This window comes from Lactuca sativa, chromosome 5, assembly GCF_002870075.4.
Source record: "Lactuca sativa cultivar Salinas chromosome 5, Lsat_Salinas_v11, whole genome shotgun sequence".
Taxonomy (NCBI): Eukaryota; Viridiplantae; Streptophyta; class Magnoliopsida; order Asterales; family Asteraceae; genus Lactuca; species Lactuca sativa.
Genome location: NC_056627.2, coordinates 278394087 through 278412685, shown reverse-complemented (window position 1 = coordinate 278412685; position 18599 = coordinate 278394087). Strand labels below are relative to the sequence as shown.

General features: G+C 30.1%; 2 protein-coding genes and 1 long non-coding RNA gene across 4 annotated transcripts; 2 read left to right on the top strand and 1 right to left on the bottom strand.

The window, feature by feature from the left end:
- Window positions 1-226: 226 nt before the first annotated feature.
- Window positions 227-2225, bottom strand: LOC128134205 (uncharacterized). 2 transcript variants are annotated; one of them, XR_008232550.1, is made up of 2 exons: window positions 826-2225; window positions 227-585 (listed from the first exon to the last, which is right to left on the bottom strand). It is a non-coding gene; the product is annotated as an uncharacterized LOC128134205 (long non-coding RNA). The 2 variants fall into 2 exon arrangements; XR_008232551.1 differs by having other exon boundaries at window positions 846-2225.
- Window positions 2226-13705: 11480 nt separating this feature from the next.
- LOC111904507 (protein trichome birefringence-like 41) lies at window positions 13706-16168 on the top strand. The gene is made up of 5 exons (XM_023900261.2): window positions 13706-13965; window positions 14997-15174; window positions 15259-15434; window positions 15507-15665; window positions 15831-16168. Exons 1-5 carry the CDS (start codon window positions 13706-13708, stop codon window positions 16123-16125), a joined length of 1068 nt encoding a protein of 355 aa, XP_023756029.2. The 3' UTR covers window positions 16126-16168.
- Window positions 16169-16680: 512 nt separating this feature from the next.
- Window positions 16681-18389, top strand: LOC111904509 (protein trichome birefringence-like 42). The gene is made up of 5 exons (XM_023900262.3): window positions 16681-17001; window positions 17160-17331; window positions 17435-17610; window positions 17682-17840; window positions 17920-18389. Exons 1-5 carry the CDS (start codon window positions 16754-16756, stop codon window positions 18209-18211), a joined length of 1047 nt encoding a protein of 348 aa, XP_023756030.2. The 5' UTR covers window positions 16681-16753; the 3' UTR covers window positions 18212-18389.
- Window positions 18390-18599: the final 210 nt, after the last annotated feature.

The window sequence follows — 18599 nt, the reverse complement described above, 5'->3', positions numbered from 1 at the left end:
AAAATAACACATGTCATCATTTAATTGGATAAGAGGATTTGTACGAACAAAAGTAGGAGGATAGAAATTAAATATCCTCTTACCTTTTGTTTCAACAAATCTTCCTACCCAATTAAATGATGACATGTGTCATATTTAATGTTCATTTAATGATATTTTTGTATATTAAAATAACACATGTCATCATTTAATTGGGTATGAGGATTTGTAAGAACAAAAGTAGGAGGATATTTAATTTATCTATTGAAAATAATTGTTTTTAGTCTTTACATATAAACTAGAGGGGAATCATGCGCGCCGTTGGCGCTGTGTTCATTTTTTTTTCCTTATTTTAAGCTCTAACACCGGATTCGTTTAGGAAAACAAAAACTTGAGAATCAAAAGAGATAAGCACAAACAATTATATTTTTTTTTCAAAGATGTTTTAACTTGAGAAGCAAAAAATCATGTCGCGAAAGAGAGAAATCTCATCCTTGATTTCTTAGCAAGATGATCCTTCTATAGCATGAAGTCTTGTCCCAACATCCAGGGGTTCATATCCAGATGTGAAAAGGGTAAATCAGTAATTTTTCACATCTACAACACCTGCAAGAATTTCAAACAAAAAAGAGCGTGTTTTAAGATCTTATCTAACTTTTGACATATTTAAGAGCAAACTTATAAAAATTTCCAGAAAATAAACAATTCTTTTGCAGAATAAATAAAAACCAAAATATGATAAAATAATTATTGTTCCTGCAATTATATATTCACCATCGTTACGTGTTTTAAATAAACACTCCATAATTTAAAAAAAAAAAAAAAAAGATCAGTTAAAGAAAATACAAATGAAGTAGGAAGGTCACCGAATCAGAGAGTGCAGCCAGTATTAAAGCCTACGAAGTATCATCATCCATAGAAATCGACAAATAATTAAGCATCTAAAATACATAAATAAATCAATAAAAAAAATTAAAAATCATTTTTAATATATAATTATAAGAATGTACAATGAACCTAAACCCAAACTTGTAATCTTTCTTCCCATTGTTAGGCTGCTATAAAAAAAATTAAAAGCCAAGTGTTTGATGAAATGATACAATGGAATTTTATTTTTACTTTCTTATCCGAAAAAACTAAAAAAAAAATCTCACTGGAGCTGTTTTGCTGCTACATTTTCTAAATAGCGAATTCTATTTGAGACGAAAAGCTTTATAAGTATAAAAGCCTCCAATTCAACAGACAATGATCTGAATGGACTCCACAGTATAACAATGAGCTATTTTTGCAAATTATTTAAAAGAGAAATAAACAATCCAATTTTTGCAAGTTTTACCGTTTGATTCATATATGCTAACCTTTTCATATCAGCTAACCTCTGTATCCTGTATCCTTGAAGAACAAAAAAAAAAATTGAAATCATGAGAATCAATACAAATAAACAATTTAATCTTAGTACCAATTTCATATGGAAATCCAATTGACACACCTAATTAAAGATAACCCAAAAAAAATATATGCTAACATTTTCATATCAGCTAACCTCTGTATCATTGAAGAACCAAAAAAAAATTGAAATCATGAGAATCAATACAAACAAACAATTTAATCTTAGTACCAATTTCAGATGGAAATCCAATAGATAGAGTTAATTAAAGATAACCCAAAACAAATTTCTTCAAATTTGTTAAACCAATTTCAAAGCAAATAACTAAACTCCAAAGACAACAAAATTGGAAGAAACCGACGACTTGTTGGTCTTCATGGTTATTCGCGGACGCTTCAGGGGTTTCTTTTTCAAAGAACGGTGAAATTTTAGCATATAGAGTGGTGATGACTTCCAAAATTCCACCACGTGAAATTTCAACCTCATCTGGATTTACCATTCTTGACAGACGGATGCAAGGAAGGGAGCAGCGGAGCCACCCACTTCCACTCAACGCCACTTATTGCCGCCATTTGCCTGCTGTTGTTGCTGCTCGTGACTACCTTCTGTCCCAACGGTCTACCGGATGAAAAGAAGACAAGGTACCTCCGCTGGTTGGTTCTAGGGTTAGAAGAACGGAAAAAAAAATTAATAAGAACGCAAATGAACAGTATTGGAGGAGAAGGGCGGCAACCGGGTTTGAGGAACAAAAGATAAGGATGAGAAAATATAAGACGATTTGTGCTTCCTCTGAGAAATAGAAGTTTCAGTGTTAAAATAAGAAAGTCAATAAACTGTGGTGTCCAAATATGAAAGAGAAAAAAAATTATTGTTCACCAAGTTTTTAACAATTAATAGTATATATAATAAATGAAACAAATAAAATGCTTTTAACTATATATTAATGGAAAAATAAAACGCTTTTAACTGTATATTAATTAGTAACACTTTAAAAAATAAAACACTTTTAACTATATATTATTGAAACTTTGACGGACATTTTACATTATATTGTATTAAAATAAATAACAATTTGTTACGGATTAATTTTAATATTTGTTAGTATTTTTTATTTTAACAATTAAGACTATTTAATCTTATTTTCTTTCATATATTTTTGTTGTGTAATATTAATTATAATATGCATTATCATAGTAACAATTGATTAGTAAATAAAAATATAAATTTGTCTAGATCCAATATATATCATTAATCCAACATATATTATTAGTTATATATTTTTAGATTTGAAGACCAACTTTAAATTATGTTTTTCATGTTTTTTTAATTGAAATCTAATTTACATTAAGTTAACACTAAATTTTACTTATGTTCACAATGAGACTTGAACCTCTGACCTCAAAGAGGAAGAACACCACATAATACCCGTAAGTTATAAGTTCTTTGATTAGGTTTTTGATAGGGTTATTGTCACTCTAGCGCAACAAAGTTTCGTATAATGGTTTAAATGGTCCTTCGTGACTATTTTTTGCATTTTAAGGGCATAAACTTGTTATTTGTTGGTTTAAAAGGGCAATCTTGGAAAAATGAAGGGGTTAACCAGTGACCCCATCCTACCTGGCATTCCACGTCATATTCAATAAAGCCATTACATTGCCACGTGTGCACAGTAGTTAATGAGAGATACTGTACGTTTAAACCCCTCAACTGTCCCCTTCTTTCACTTTCGTCTATAACTTTCGCATCGGACTTCATTGTTGATTTGTTCTTCAGTCCTATCCTTTTCTTCAAGTGTTAGTCACTCAAATCGGGGAACTTTGTTGTTGCTATTGTCGTTTTGATGAAGATTGATCTACATTTTGTTGGAATTTTTACCAGGTATCCCTCTATTACTTACACAGATGGAGCAGAGCAACGATTTTGATGATGTTGATTTTGTTGGAATGGACAAGAAGGAATTTGTCAAGTTCCTTGAAAGATTCGCATGTGAGATATGTGTGAATGTGTACTTTTGCATGCCTGATATTGTTTTTCCTGATGGTTTAAGGTTAATCGCGAATGACATGGATTACATGGAACTAATCGAAGTAGGGTATGCTTCTGATTTTGTAATCGATGTATATATGGAGCATCTTGGTGTTAATGCACATCAATGGATTCTTGAAGAGCAAGCAGAAGTTGGCAGTTCTTTGGACCAATTATCTGGTGCAAATGAAGATCGTGAAGAAGTTCACAGTCGTATGGATATTGATGATGGTATCGACATGCAAGATTTACATGGTGGTATAGATGATATCCCACGTCCAAACGAGGATTTGCAAGGAGAGCACGATGATGACATTCACATGGAATGGGACGGTGATCATGATGAGTGCATTCCTATGAACAAGACAAAGGAGGATGAGTTTCTGAGTAAGTTGTGCCCAAAGGAGCAAGTCACCCCAAACAGTCAACCTCGTGAAGATACATATGATCCACCAGATGAAGATGAGGTAATTTCTACTAACCATGCTATTTACAATGAGAATGTTCATTGGAAAAAGCAAAAACCTGTATTAGGTATGAGATTTGTGAGTCTTAAACAACTTAAACATATGATGTGTAACTATGCTGTAGCAAATGGTTATCAGTTGTGTTACAAAGAAAATGATAGTAGGAGGCTGTTAGTGAAATGTTGTTCTGGGCAGTGCAAGTTTAGGATGTGGGCTTCTTGGATGAGTGAGGAAAAGTTTTTCCAGATAAATAGTCTTATAAATGAGCATAATTGTGCAAGAAACTTCAAGTTAGGTTCAATTGTCAATTATTCATGGATAGGTACCCATTACACAACACAATTCTTACAGAAACAAAAGGTTAGTGTGAGGCTACTTAGGGATGAGGTTAAAGAGAAATTTGGTATAGATGTGAGTATGGGACAGTGTAAAAGAGCAAAGAAGTATGCAATTGAACTGATTGAAGAAACATTAGTGGAGCATTATGCAAAGTTGTGGTCATATGGTGAGGAGACTAGAAGATCAAATCCAGGATCAACAGTTAAAATTGATGTCAATTTTATGCCAGATGGTAAGAATTATTTTAGCAAACTTTATTTGTGTTTTGATAGGATTAAGCAAGGGTGGAGAGGGATTTGTAGAAGGGTTATAAATTTATATGGATGTTTCTTAAAGGACTTATGTAGTGGTGAGCTCATATTTGTTGTAGGAAGAGATGCCAATAATCACATATTTCCAATTGCATGGGCAGTTTTCTGTGTAGAGAACAAAGAAAGTTGGAAATGGTTTCTGGAAAACCTTAGAGATGACCTGCAACTGAATGATGGTTTTGGTATAACATTAATGTCAGATCAGCATAAGGTTAGTAGTTTTACTTCCTAATTTAATAAATTCTAGTTTCATACCATTTATATAATTTGTTACCATTGTTGCACAGGAGCTGTTAGAGGCTGTGAAGGAAATACTGCCTATTGCTGAACATAGGCAGTGTGCAAGGCATATTGTTGCCAACTTTAGGAAAAGATTCAGTGGTGTGCATTATGAAAACATGTTTTGGAAGGCAAGCAAGGCATCCACTGAGCCTTTATTCAATGCTGCCATGAAGGAGATTGAAGTGCTTAACCCTGCAGCCTTTGCTTATCTTATGGACACCAACCCCAAATCTTGGAGTAGAGCATTTTTTTCAAGAGGAAAAGATGTGTGATGCAGTGGAGAATGGGTTATCTGAGAGCTTCAACAGTGTGATAAGAGATGCTAGGAAAAAGCCAATCATCACCATGTTAGAGGAGATTAGATTGTATGTTATGGAGAGAATATACAATTTAAAGATTAAAGGTAGTTCATGGCCTGATTACAAGCCTTGCCCAGTAATTACACTCCTTCTGAATCAATTAAAAAAATCACAAAGGTACTTTCTAAACTCTAAACTCATAAATTAATATAATTACTTATGTTATGTCTACACTAGGTATTGGCAGGTTTTACCAAGTGGTCTTAACCAATTTGAAACAAGAAACATGGCTGAGTCCTATGTTGTTGACCTGGACAAGAAGACTTGCACTTGTAGAGTGTTGCAACTTAATGGGTATGGATGTGTGCATTCAGTTGCAACTATATCATTCCTCAATAGAGATGTTGGTGGTTATGTTGATATAATGTTCTATGGAGCAGTCTACAAGAACACCCATAAGTATCAAATTCAAGGGATGAATGGTAGCAACATGTGGTCACCTACTGACTTCATACCACCTCTTCCACCAATGAAGAGAAGGATGCCAGGTAGACCAAAGGTTAACAGAAGAAGAGATGCATCAGAGAAGTTACCAAGGCACACTGTGTCTAAGGCAGGGAAAATATATCATGCAGTGTTTGTAAAAATGTGGGGCATAACAAGGTCACATGTCCTCAAGCTGAAAGACCTCAAGTGAAAAAACCTAAAGTTGGCAGGAGGCCTAAACTAAATGTTAAAAAAAAAGGAAAACAGGTGTCAATGGAAAAGGTGAAGCGGCAGGAGGGGACAATGAAAAAGGTGAAGGAGCAGGAGGTGTCAATGGAAAAGAGAAAGGTGAAGGAGCAGGAGGTGTCAATGAAGGGCAAAATGGTCAAGGAGCAAAATCAGTGCACGAAGGGCAAAAGGGTCAAGGAGCAACAGTTGTTGCTGCTGGAAGGATATCTAAAAGAAAGAAATCAGAGAGAATCAAAAAGATGAAACTTGCTAAGAGGGTGAAGGGCAAAGATGGGAAAGGAGAAACAAGTGCAAACCCATTGGAGCTTAATGATTAGGATCTTATTTTGTTTTAGTTGTTATCTTTTAACTTGGTTGTGTTTGGTTGGATTTAAGTGTTAAGTTTGGTATTGGGATGTAGTAGGTTATTAAGTTTGGAATTGGACAAGTTGTTATGTTTGGTTGGATTTAAGTGTTAACTTTGTTTAATTTGATTGTTCATATTTCGTACATACAGAACACATCAAACCCCAAATATAACCACTTCAATTAAATAAAGTACATTACATATTACATAACAACTTAAAGGAAATAAAGTACATTACAAGTTTCAAAAGACATCAAAGTGCATTACAAGATGCATAACAAGACAACTGGTCCAATTGACCTTCATTACAACTTGTACATGATTAAACAGAAAAAAAAAATACCCAACTACATACTAGGTAAACCTTCAACTTAAAGACCCCAGCTTGAAGCTTTTTGTTGGACTTATACAACCCATTTATGATCAAACCTTCATTGTTGCACTCCATTTCATCAACCCAAGCTATAAAACCTGAACGAGCATCCTGATTCCAAGTATTTGCTTCAATTAACACATCTTAAAAAAGTAGGGTTAACACCAAAATTTGAATAACTGGTAAATTACCTTTTTCGGGCATGCATAAAAGGGCCTTCCTGGGTTATTGGTAGTACGAGATGTTCTTATTATAGCCTCAACTCCACATCCACATTCCATGTTCTTCATTATGTACCTTCACAGTGAAGAGTATTTGAAGAAGAAAACAATGTGCTAGAATGAATGCAAGAAGGTATATATGAAGGAGTAGTGCAAAAAAAGACTATATTACCCCCACTGTCTAAAAGACTATATTACCCCCACTATTGCACTTTCAACGGATCTGTTTATCAAACTTAAGAACTAATTCAGATAAAAAACAATCAGCAAAGAACATCAGACAACTTTACAAAACACCTATCATTTTGATAGGTCTTTCATTAATCATTCGATTTCACTTACAAAATGTCTGTCATTAAGACATGACTTTTACATATTTCGCCAAAATAAACAGAAATAAAAGAAAAAAAAATTAAGACACACGAACACTACATACTAATAACCTTCTTAACCATTAACCACCTTAGCTGCAGATCAACCCATCACCAAAACTTAACAAGGAAATGGAGCACAACAACTAGCAACAAGAGCATCCCCAACATCATGCCACCCAGAGCAACACCAACGACTTTAAACTTCTGATCATGGTCATCCAGCTTGTGCTGGAGACTGATGTGGTCGATCCTGCAAACGATATACTCTTGTCCTAGCTGCTCCTTCAACCTTTTCATTTCAGTTTGGTTTTCTGTAATCTTCGGACCACAATCACAGAAGATTGAGTGGAGCACATTGTAGTTGATGTCTTCACCAGAATTTATAGAGTTGGGTGAAGGAGGTGGAGCCGACATTGTTGCTTTTTAAGGGTTCTTCCACAAGATTGTTTGCCCGAAAATGGTAAACAAGTTTCAGATTTGTTTTACTTCAAACCCCACATGCGTATGTCCCCTTATAATTCGAGACTTGTGCCTGGGACTCAATCGAATCGACAGTGAAAGGTTGTTGGGGTGTTAGTGGACATTAAAGGCGATAATTACTAATCTGCATGTGCCAGCTTATGTGTCATCGAGTCAACTCGGTATTGACTCAGTGAGTTACCTCATACATATACATGGCAAGTGACGAGGCAGTTTAACCTGCTAAAATGGGTAAGGTGACTTTCTCAATCGGTCATTAACAAGTTTAAGCCCTTAAAACGCAAAAAATAATCACGAAGGACTATTTAAACCATTATACGTAACTTTGTTGGGCTAGAGTGACAATAACCCTTTTTGATATCTTATATTGTTGAAATATGCAATCTTGTACATATGGATTTAATAAATTATATCATTTCGCTTCAAGTGATATCTTAAATATCATCATATTTTGAAACTAATTATAATCGTCATCGGTCATTGAATTCATCGGTAACTTATCATGACCAAGTTATGGAATTAGACCAATTTGTTATTTATTCATAATAAAATATTTAACGAATTTATCTTTTTTTTTTCTTTAAAAACGACAAATATTATATAAGACCCCGTCCGCAAGTAAAGTAATAAAATAATTACACGCCGACAATTATGCTCCAGTCAACATTTAAAATCTTATATTATCAATCCGAAAATATTAAACGGTTACCAAATTTAGTAAGTTTATTAAATCGCTATAATTAAAGAAATCTGCATGAAAACATATATATTAAATATTAGGGGTGAGCATTGTGCGGTTTGGTGCGGTTTTTAGCCAAAACCGAACCAAAAACCACAACTTCGGTTTTTTGAAGTTTAGAAACCACACCGTTCGGTTTTATGCGGTTCGGTTTTTGCGGTTCGATTTTTCTTTTGCGGTTTTTTGTCAATTATTTTATTTGGTTTTTGTTTTGTTTTTTTAATAAAACTCAGCAACTCAACGAATTACTTTGACTCAGATGAGGAGTGTTAATCATTTCTTGAAAAACCTTATATAGAGATGAGGAGCGCCAGATTGACTCTCTTATATGAAACGTGAGAATGATGAAAGTTTTATCTCAAAGGCGATCATGGATACTCTTATAAGGCTAACAAAATAAAACCTCAAATGATATATTGAAGATGAACAGATACCACCACCTCTTAGTTTAAAATCAAAGAACATAACCACTCATCCAACATCTTTTAATGCTTGAATATAATATGAATTAAATATAATATTTATGAAGGCGATAATATCAATTAATGCATTAATAAAAATGATACTATCGTCACTAGTATTCTTCATATTTAAATGTTAAAAAATGTAATAAAAATTATTTGTTCTTGTAAATATCACTATACGTATGTTTAAAAATATACAATCATCTTCCGATAACATAGATATTTATATTTATAGATTTTTAATTGTCATGAGTTCTTAGTTCTTACAAATATCAATACTTAATATATATATATATATATATATATATATATATATATATATATATATATATATATATATTCAGTGCGGTTCGGTTCGGTTTTTTGCGGTTTTGCAAAACTAAAAACCGCACCGCACCGAACATTTTCGGTTTTTGCAAAACTAAAAACCGCACCGTCGGTTTTCATTTCGGTTTCGGTTTATGCGGTTTTTTTTCGGTTTACGATTCGGTTTTTGCTCACCCTTATTAAATATATCTTAACTTGTGTATTCTCAATGTATATTTAACTTGTGTCAAATTCTTTATGTATATTTAACTTGTGTATTTAGTGTTTGATTATATTCAGCTTATATATTTTTTATTATATTAAAACTGTGTATAATATTCTTAAATTATATTCAACTTGTGTATCAAATTCTTTGTATACAATCTGTATTCTCTATTTATATTTAATCAATTAGTTTATTCTATATTTATATTTAACCATTGAAGGATATTCAGTTTTGTTTTGAAAAGTAATTAAATCAAAATAATTAAAACTATTTCCATAATTATACGGGTTTTTAAAATGTCAATTTCCATGTATCGTGATTAATTATAGACGGTTACTTAATTAACTAAATTAATTAGTTGGTTAAATCCGAAAAATACAAATGGTTGACTATAATTTAATCTTACTTTTCTCAATTAAATATATTTATCATTTGTACGCAACCACATATATATATATATATATATATATATATATATATATATATATATATATATATATATATATATATATATATATATATAGGGAAAAGTAAATATACCCTTAAGGGTATATAAGCTTAGGTATTCATACTCATTATACTACGTCGTTTTGTATCATATAATACATTCTAATTGTCCAATGTTCTTATAATTTAACTTCTAACTTGATTTACTTTCATTATTTTTATAAATTACATATTTATCTTCCTCTTACATAATTTTCATTTTCAAGTACAATATGTATAGCCGAGTAGATGTTCGGCAAATACAGGTGATATAAGAGAAAGATAATAGTGAAATTTGAAAAATTTTGAAAGTAAATCAAAGTTAAGGGTTAAAGTTTAAGAACATTATAATGAATATATCAAACAAAACGATGTATTATGATGTTTTTGGGTACCTAAGCTTATATACCCTTAAGGGTATATTTACTTTTCCCATATATATATATATATATATATATATATATATATATATATATATATATATATATATATATATATATATATATATATATATAAATGAAGGTTTTTTTGCCACATGTCATTTTCTCCTTCATTTGGACACATGACATTTTCTAGAATTTTTCAATTTTCTATTTTCCACTTGTCATTTTATTGTATTTTTCATTTTATTAAATTAAAATTTCACATTTAATATGTAAGGTAATATATATATATATATATATATATATATATATATATATATATATATATATATATATATATATATATATATATATATGTAAATTATTTATTAGAAATGATTTATATATGTAATGTATTTAATAATTCAAAAATTTTCTCATTTTTCTTATAAATTCAAACTTTTCAAATTGTTAAAATTTCATATTTATTTATTTTTTTAAATTAAACCCATGTAATACATGAGTCTCATATATATATATATATATATATATATATATATATATATATATATATATATATATATATATGTATGTATATATATATATATATATATATATATATATATATATATATATATATATATATATATATATATATATATAAGGAAAAGTGAATATACCCTTAAGGGTATATAAGCTTAGGTACCCATAGTCATTATACTACGTCGTTTTGTATCATATAATACATTTTAATTGTCCAATGTTCTTATAATTTAACTTCTAACTTGATTTATTTTCATAATTTTTATAAATTACACATTTATCATTGTCTTACATAATCTTCATTTTCAAGTACAATATGTATAGCCTAGTAGATGTTCGGCAAATAGAGGTGATATAAGAGAAAGATAATAGTGAAATTTGGAAAATTTTGAAAGTAAATCAAGTTAACGGTTGAAGTTTAAGAACATTATAATGAATATATCAAACAAAACGATGTATTATGATGTGTTTGGGTAGCTAAGCTTATATACCCTTAAGGGTATATTCACTTTTCCCATATATATATATATATATATATATATATATATATATATATATATATATATATATATATATATATCAAATCGTCGCCCCTTTCCTTATTATATATATATATATATATATATATATATATATATATATATATGTTTAGGTTCTATGTAAAACAATAAACCATAAAAACCATAAAAATGAATAAATAAATAAAATACTTAGTGATCACAAAACTTTTTTTTGAATTTTTTTTAATAAAAAAGCGCAACTTTTTATTAAAATTCGCTGAAAAAAAATAAAAAATCAAGTTTTTTTTTATATAAAAATTTTATTTTTTTCAAAATTATTTTCAGCGAATTTCTTTAAAAAGCTGCGATTTTTACATAAAAAAATTCAAAAAAATGTTATGTGATCTCTAGGTATTTTTTTATGCATTTTTATGATTTTTAGGGTTTTTTAGGGTTTTTTTTTTTTTTCCAAATAACCCTTCCATATCTATATATATATATATATATATATATATATATATATATATATATATATATATATATATATAGAGAGAGAGAGAGAGAGAGAGAGAGATAGAGAGAGGTAGGTTCAAATGTTTTTCACGTCTATTGTGTGCTAGAATGCACAAATAAGAATTGAGTAAAATTAAATGTATATTAAATGATATCAATATTTATAATTCTTTTTTATGAAAATTAATTTAATTCGTCATTAATGTCAATAATAATATTCTTTCAGAATGAATTCATATATAAAATAATAAGAGTGTATTCTAGGAGAACGAGAGTATATTCTACTAGAATACACCCTCATTCTTCATATTCCATACAACTTTATTGTATTTTAAGTGAATGACTCTTCAAATAATGTTATTGTTGACATAAAAACCTAGATACGAATTCATTCTGAAAGAATGTTATTGCTGACATTAATGACGAATTTAATTAATTTCCATAAAGATAAAGTTATAATTATGGATATCATTTAATATACATACAATTATGGAAACCATTTAATATCTATCATTATTTAATTAAATAATATTATAATTTTACTAAATTACTATTGGTGCATTCTAACACATAATAAATGTAAAGAAACACTTTAACCTAGCCCTATATATATATATATATATATATATATATATATATATATATATATATATATATATATATATATATATATATATATATATATATATGGTAAGGTTTAATAGAGAACCATAATTAACCAAGGAACCAAGGAACCAATCTTTTTTTCAACTTTTAGAACTTATTTTTTATAAAAAAAAAACTAAAAATACAGAAATTCATAACTTTTTATCCTTTTTCTAATGATATAAAATTCGATTTTTTTTCGTCAAATTCACAATGTGAATCTTCGAAAATTCATAACGTGAATCCAGATTCACACGATGAATCCGAAAAATATTTTTCACATTCACAATGTTAGTATATGAATTTAGATATTTTTATATTTTTTTTCGATAAAGAATAATCTCTACAAATTGAAAAAAAGATTTGGTTTCGTGAAGAATCCATAATTATGGTTTTCTATTGAACTTTTCCCTATATATATATATATATATATATATATATATATATATATATATATATATATAGGTTTAGGTTCTATGGAAAACAAAAAACCCTAAAAATCATAAAAATGCATAAAAAAAATGGTTAGAGATCACAATTTTTTTACTTTATATTCCAAAAATTCGCAGCTTTTTATACAATTTCGCTGAAAAAAAATTGAAAAAAAAATGATTTTTTAATTTTTTTTCAGTGATTTAAAAAAAAATGAGATCTCTAACTATTTTTTTATGCTTTTTATGATTTTTAGGGTTTTTTGTGTATATATATATATATATATATATATATATATATGTGTGTGTGTGTGTGTGTGTGTGATTGTGCCACCTCAACACTATCTTTTTGGACAATAATTCATTCAAGCTTTGAAATACATGATGATAATCGATAATAGATGAGAAATTGTGTCATATTAGCAAAGTATGATTTTTGACATTTTTATTATGAAAACATGAATTTAAAAATAGTTAAGGACGTGAAAAAAAAAGTAATTATTAAAAACGTTTTTAAATTTATATTATCATAACACAATCCAATGTAAACTTATTATCTTTAAATTATTGCTAATAAATTTATTTTTTATAGTACATGTATTTAACTTTTATAATATTAAATCTGTTTTCGCGTAAGATATTTATGTTTTTGCATAAACCTATATATATATATATATATATATATATATATATATATATATATATATATATATATATATATATATATATATATATATATATATATATATATAGTAAATGTTAATTAAGATGTGTGTAATGACTACCCTATAAATACCTAACTCCCACCATATTGATTTGCAAAAAACACAAAGAGACATCATATATGTTTCTTTGTATGAGAGATTGAAATAATGGGTTTTAAGTTTCATCAAAGTTCTTGTTTTTCTCTTCTTCTTCTCGTTAATATTCTTCTTGTATGTGTTGATGGAGAAGTTAACAAGAGTAGTTGTGATGTATTTAAAGGGAGTTGGGTCATCGAACAATCATATCCGCTCTACAATGCATCTTTCTGCCCTTTTGTTGGTAAAGAGTTCGACTGTGTAAAAAATGGACGCCCTGATCAACTTTATCTGAAGTATCGATGGCAACCCCATGATTGCTCCTTATCAAGGTATACATGCATTGCTATACATACATACATATATCCTTATATAAGTATTTAGGTATGTTTATTAATGGACACCAGAAATTCAGAAATTCCATGTTCTAAAGCATCATGTTTGAATCTTTCAATATATCCATGTATAATGTATGCATGTATATACTTAGGCCTGTTTATATAACTGAAAATAAATAAAAGTAGTTGCATTGTAATAATCTTTTTATTAAATTTAGAATTTATTACAATTTTTGTTTTGGGTTTTCTTATATAGGTTATGTTTTTAAAGAGTCAAAAGCAGATTTGCGTTGACTTGTAGAATCACATTAAATTTCTTTATTAATATTCATGTTTAAAAAAATTAACTCCATTCAAAATTTTATTTTAAATACCTTTAAAAACTTGTAATCCAAACATTTAATTTTGTTATATGAGCAATAACATCTTGTGAAAAACAATCCACCGACAATGGAGATGTCGATAAAGATAAATCAAGAAAACGTAGATGTATTGCTCATTACTAACTTTATTCTATATTCATAGATGCGTACATGAATATGTATTCAAATACCTACTTATTACTTATAAGGTGTTTCAAATGCACATTTCATTGTTTCGTTTTCATTTGATATGATCAAATAAATGTATGACAGTAGAAAAATACTATATAAACAAAGATCATGTAAGACGTCAAAAGGTAAAATCAGATAGAGTCGTATTAAAGACACCTACTTGAATTTTAATTATATAAGAACATTATTCGTAAAGTTTTTATCAAACTGTCTTTTCAAGTAAACGCCAAAAAGATTAGTCTGAAAACTCCTTCCGTGTGTCTCAACATATACATGTTTTGGGTCCATTTCTAAACTAATAATCTTCATTTTCATTACCCACATGAACTTTGTAGGTTCTACCAACATGAAACCTTCGCAAATGTTAATTACTTGTCTATATAACTTTTTTTTTTGTTTTTTCTTGTTCATCTTAATTATCTTTGAAATTTAATAAGACTTATGATCATATTACTTTCTTTGTTGTGATAGATTTGATGGTAAAATCTTTTTGGAGAAAATGAAGGGAAAAACGATAATGTTTGTGGGAGACTCGTTGAGCAAAAACCATTGGTTGTCCTTATTATGTATGCTTCATTCATCAGTACCTTCTGCACGTTATTCCGTAAAGTTATCCATGGTCGATGAGATGACCACTTACACCTTTATGGTATGTCATTCGCTTGTGTAATTATGCACAATTTCTTATTGCTAAAATGGAATTACATCTAAAAGGTTATATGTTGGATTGTAGGATTATGATGTGAAAGTGATGTATCATCATAGCTTATACTTGGTAGATATCGTTGAAGAAAAAATTGGAAGAGTGTTGAAATTGGATTCAATTACAAGTGGCAAGCTCTGGTTGGATGTGGATTATCTTGTCTTCAACACATGGCATTGGTGGACCCGTAGAGGTCCCACCCAACCGTATGTCTCACTTCATCCATACATGCACATATACAAAGACAAGTATAATGACTATATATGATGATTATGCAGATTTGATTTTATACAAGACGGGAATAACATAACTAAAGATATGGATCGTGTTGTTGCTTTTGGGAAGGCTATTGATACATGGGGTCGATGGGTCGATAACAACATTGATCCGGTTAAATCGAAGGTTTTCTTTCAAGGGATTTCACCTACTCATTACAAGTAAGTTCGGTTATTTTTGTGGGTAAAATCTAAGAAAAGAAATGTATTTTCATTAATTTATTTATTATATCATGAAGCTCTCACTTTTTTATGTACAAAATCATATTTAATTAAATAAACTATCCAACTATTAATAGTCATCCAAATATAAAACAATTTTTACAGTGGGGCAAGCTGGGGAGAACCAAAAGCTCAAGCCTGTTTGGGACAAAAAGAACCGGTTCCTGGCGAAAAGTACCCTGGAGCACTTCCAATGGCATTGGAGGTTCTTGAAACGGAGCTTAAAACAATCAAGAAACCGGTGACATTGTTGGACATAACAAATCTATCGTTGCTGCGAAAAGATGGGCACCCGTCAAAATATGGGCTTCCCCACAAAACCGGGATGGACTGCAGCCATTGGTGTCTCGCTGGAGTTCCTGATACTTGGAATGTTTTGCTCTACAACTTTATGTTCTAGAAAGTAGCTATAGATTTGATTATGATTTTTTATATATAACATAAAGTGGAAAATCATGAAAATTTTGTGTTGGTAATTTAAATAAAAAATCATATTTTCACATGCTAGAGATTATTTTTCTATTGATGAATAGTTTATGCTGGATGGACATGTTTTGAAGCAACTTGGGTTAAATTTGTGGAAATTATTTTATCGAGTTGGTCGGTTTAATTAAAGAAGTACTTTCATTCCCGAATGTTGGCTTTCGGCTTTGGCTACATATTTATGTTGAAAACGTTAAAAACTAACGATATCTATTTTCAACTAGATAACTTAAGTCAACATAGACGTCCTATTTTAATATTTTGAACTATTCTAAATCCAAATTTGCCTCCCTACAAAATAAAACAATCTAACCGACCAAAATAAAAAAAAAAAACATCGTACAAATTGACAAAAAAAAAAGTCAAATTTGAATTGAATGTTTCATCAAAAAAAAAAAACAAAAGGTTTTGTATTTATTATAGTACAAAAGTTGTTATACTTGTTATAGGACTCAAGGAAATAAGGAAGCAAAAAGTACACCCCCCAACTACCCATACACTCACACAAAAACTCTCTTCGAGTGTGGGGTTGTATTCAATTGAAAATGAGTGTGTGGAGTGTGTGTTTTCTTCTTGTTTATGTATTGAGCTTCCAAGGTATTGTTAATGGTGATGAAAAAAAGTGTGATTTCTTTAAAGGCAGATGGGTATGGGACGATTCAGAATCAAACCAAATGTATACGGGTTTAGAATGCCCGTTTATAAACAACGGTTTGAATTGCCAGAAAAATGGTAGACCCGATAACACATACCTCAACTACCGATGGCAGCCTCACTCTTGTTCCCTTCCAAGGTATGTTTCTTTTATAGCTTTCTACTTTCACTTTTTTTCTCATCATTAGAGCATTTATGCTTTAGCAAAAAATTGTTTCATATTTGAAAACGGAAGTAAGATGCCATAATAAGCAAATGAACGAAAAATATGTTGCTAATTTGCTTTGAAATGTATAGATTCAATGGGGAGGAGTTTCTAGTGAGAAACAAAGGAAAGAAGATAATGTTTGTGGGGGACTCTTTAAGTTCAAATCAATGGCAATCACTAGTATGCATGCTTTACAACCATGCACGACTCATCATCCCTAGCATCATTCATGGAGGATCAATCTCAACTGTTTCTTTTCCTGTAAGTCCACACACTTCGTTGGAAAATATAAAAAAGATTAAATAATGAAAAGTTTCTTGACCTAAATGTTGTGTTTTTTTTTTTTTTTTTTTTGTAATTGAAGGAGTATGGAGTTTCGGTTATGTATTTGAAAAACGGGTTTCTTGTAGACATAGTGGTGGAGGAAAAGGGGCGTGTCTTGAAGCTGGATTCGATTAGCAGAGGGGCAAAATGGGAAGAAGCTGATATTTTGATTTTTAATAGTTATCATTGGTGGATTCATGGTGGACAGCTTAAAACGTATGACTTGTGAACAACTTTTAATATTTTAATTAGTTTTGTAAAATGTAAAGGTGTTGTTTTGGTTGCAGATGGGACTATTATCGGGTTGGTGACATGTTATATAAAGACATGGCTTTAATGGATGCATATAGGATTGCGTTGACAACATGGGCTAAATGGGTTGACTCCAACATTAACCCTAAAAAGACGCAAGTTTTTTTCCAAGGGATTTCTGCTGTTCATTACGAGTTAAGTTTCGTTTTACTATTGGCTAAAGTGTGATGATTTTATTTTAACTGAAATTATTTTGTTTTGTGATATTATTAGAGGGAAGGATTGGGGGGCACCAAATATCAAGAATTGTGAGGGGCAAACTGGTCCTATACAAGGATTTAGGTATCCAGGGAATAGGTATCCAGGAGAACAAGTGGTGAAAGATGTATTGCAAAAAATGAAGAATCCAGCTTATTTACTGGATATAACATTACTTACACAGTTGAGAAAAGATGGGCACCCAGCCAAGTATGCTGATGGACCTATGGATTGCAGCCATTGGTGTCTTGCTGGCGTTCCTGATACATGGAATCAAATCTTGTACACGGTTTTGCTTAAAGATTAGTTTTTTTAGGTATTAAAAGTTGCAAATAAGTGGGACATGTCATATGGACACCATGTAATATTAGTCTTCAAATTTAGAGCATAGTATTAGTATGCACAAAACAACTTCTTATTCACTGTTATGCTCTAGTGTTCTTGTACAACATTAATGAACCAAAATGATAATTTAATATAGGAAAAGGGAAGGATTAATATGATTAAAGATGAGCAATACATATACATTCACTACTAGAAAATTGGTGCAATAGCTACAACATAATCCGTAGCTATAAGCGGATAGCTACGGAAAATTGGCTGTAGCATAATGGCTCGTGGCTAAATTATAGCTACAGATTAGCTACAGAATCGCTACGGAATTTTCCGTAGCTACTATAGCTACGGAATAGTTA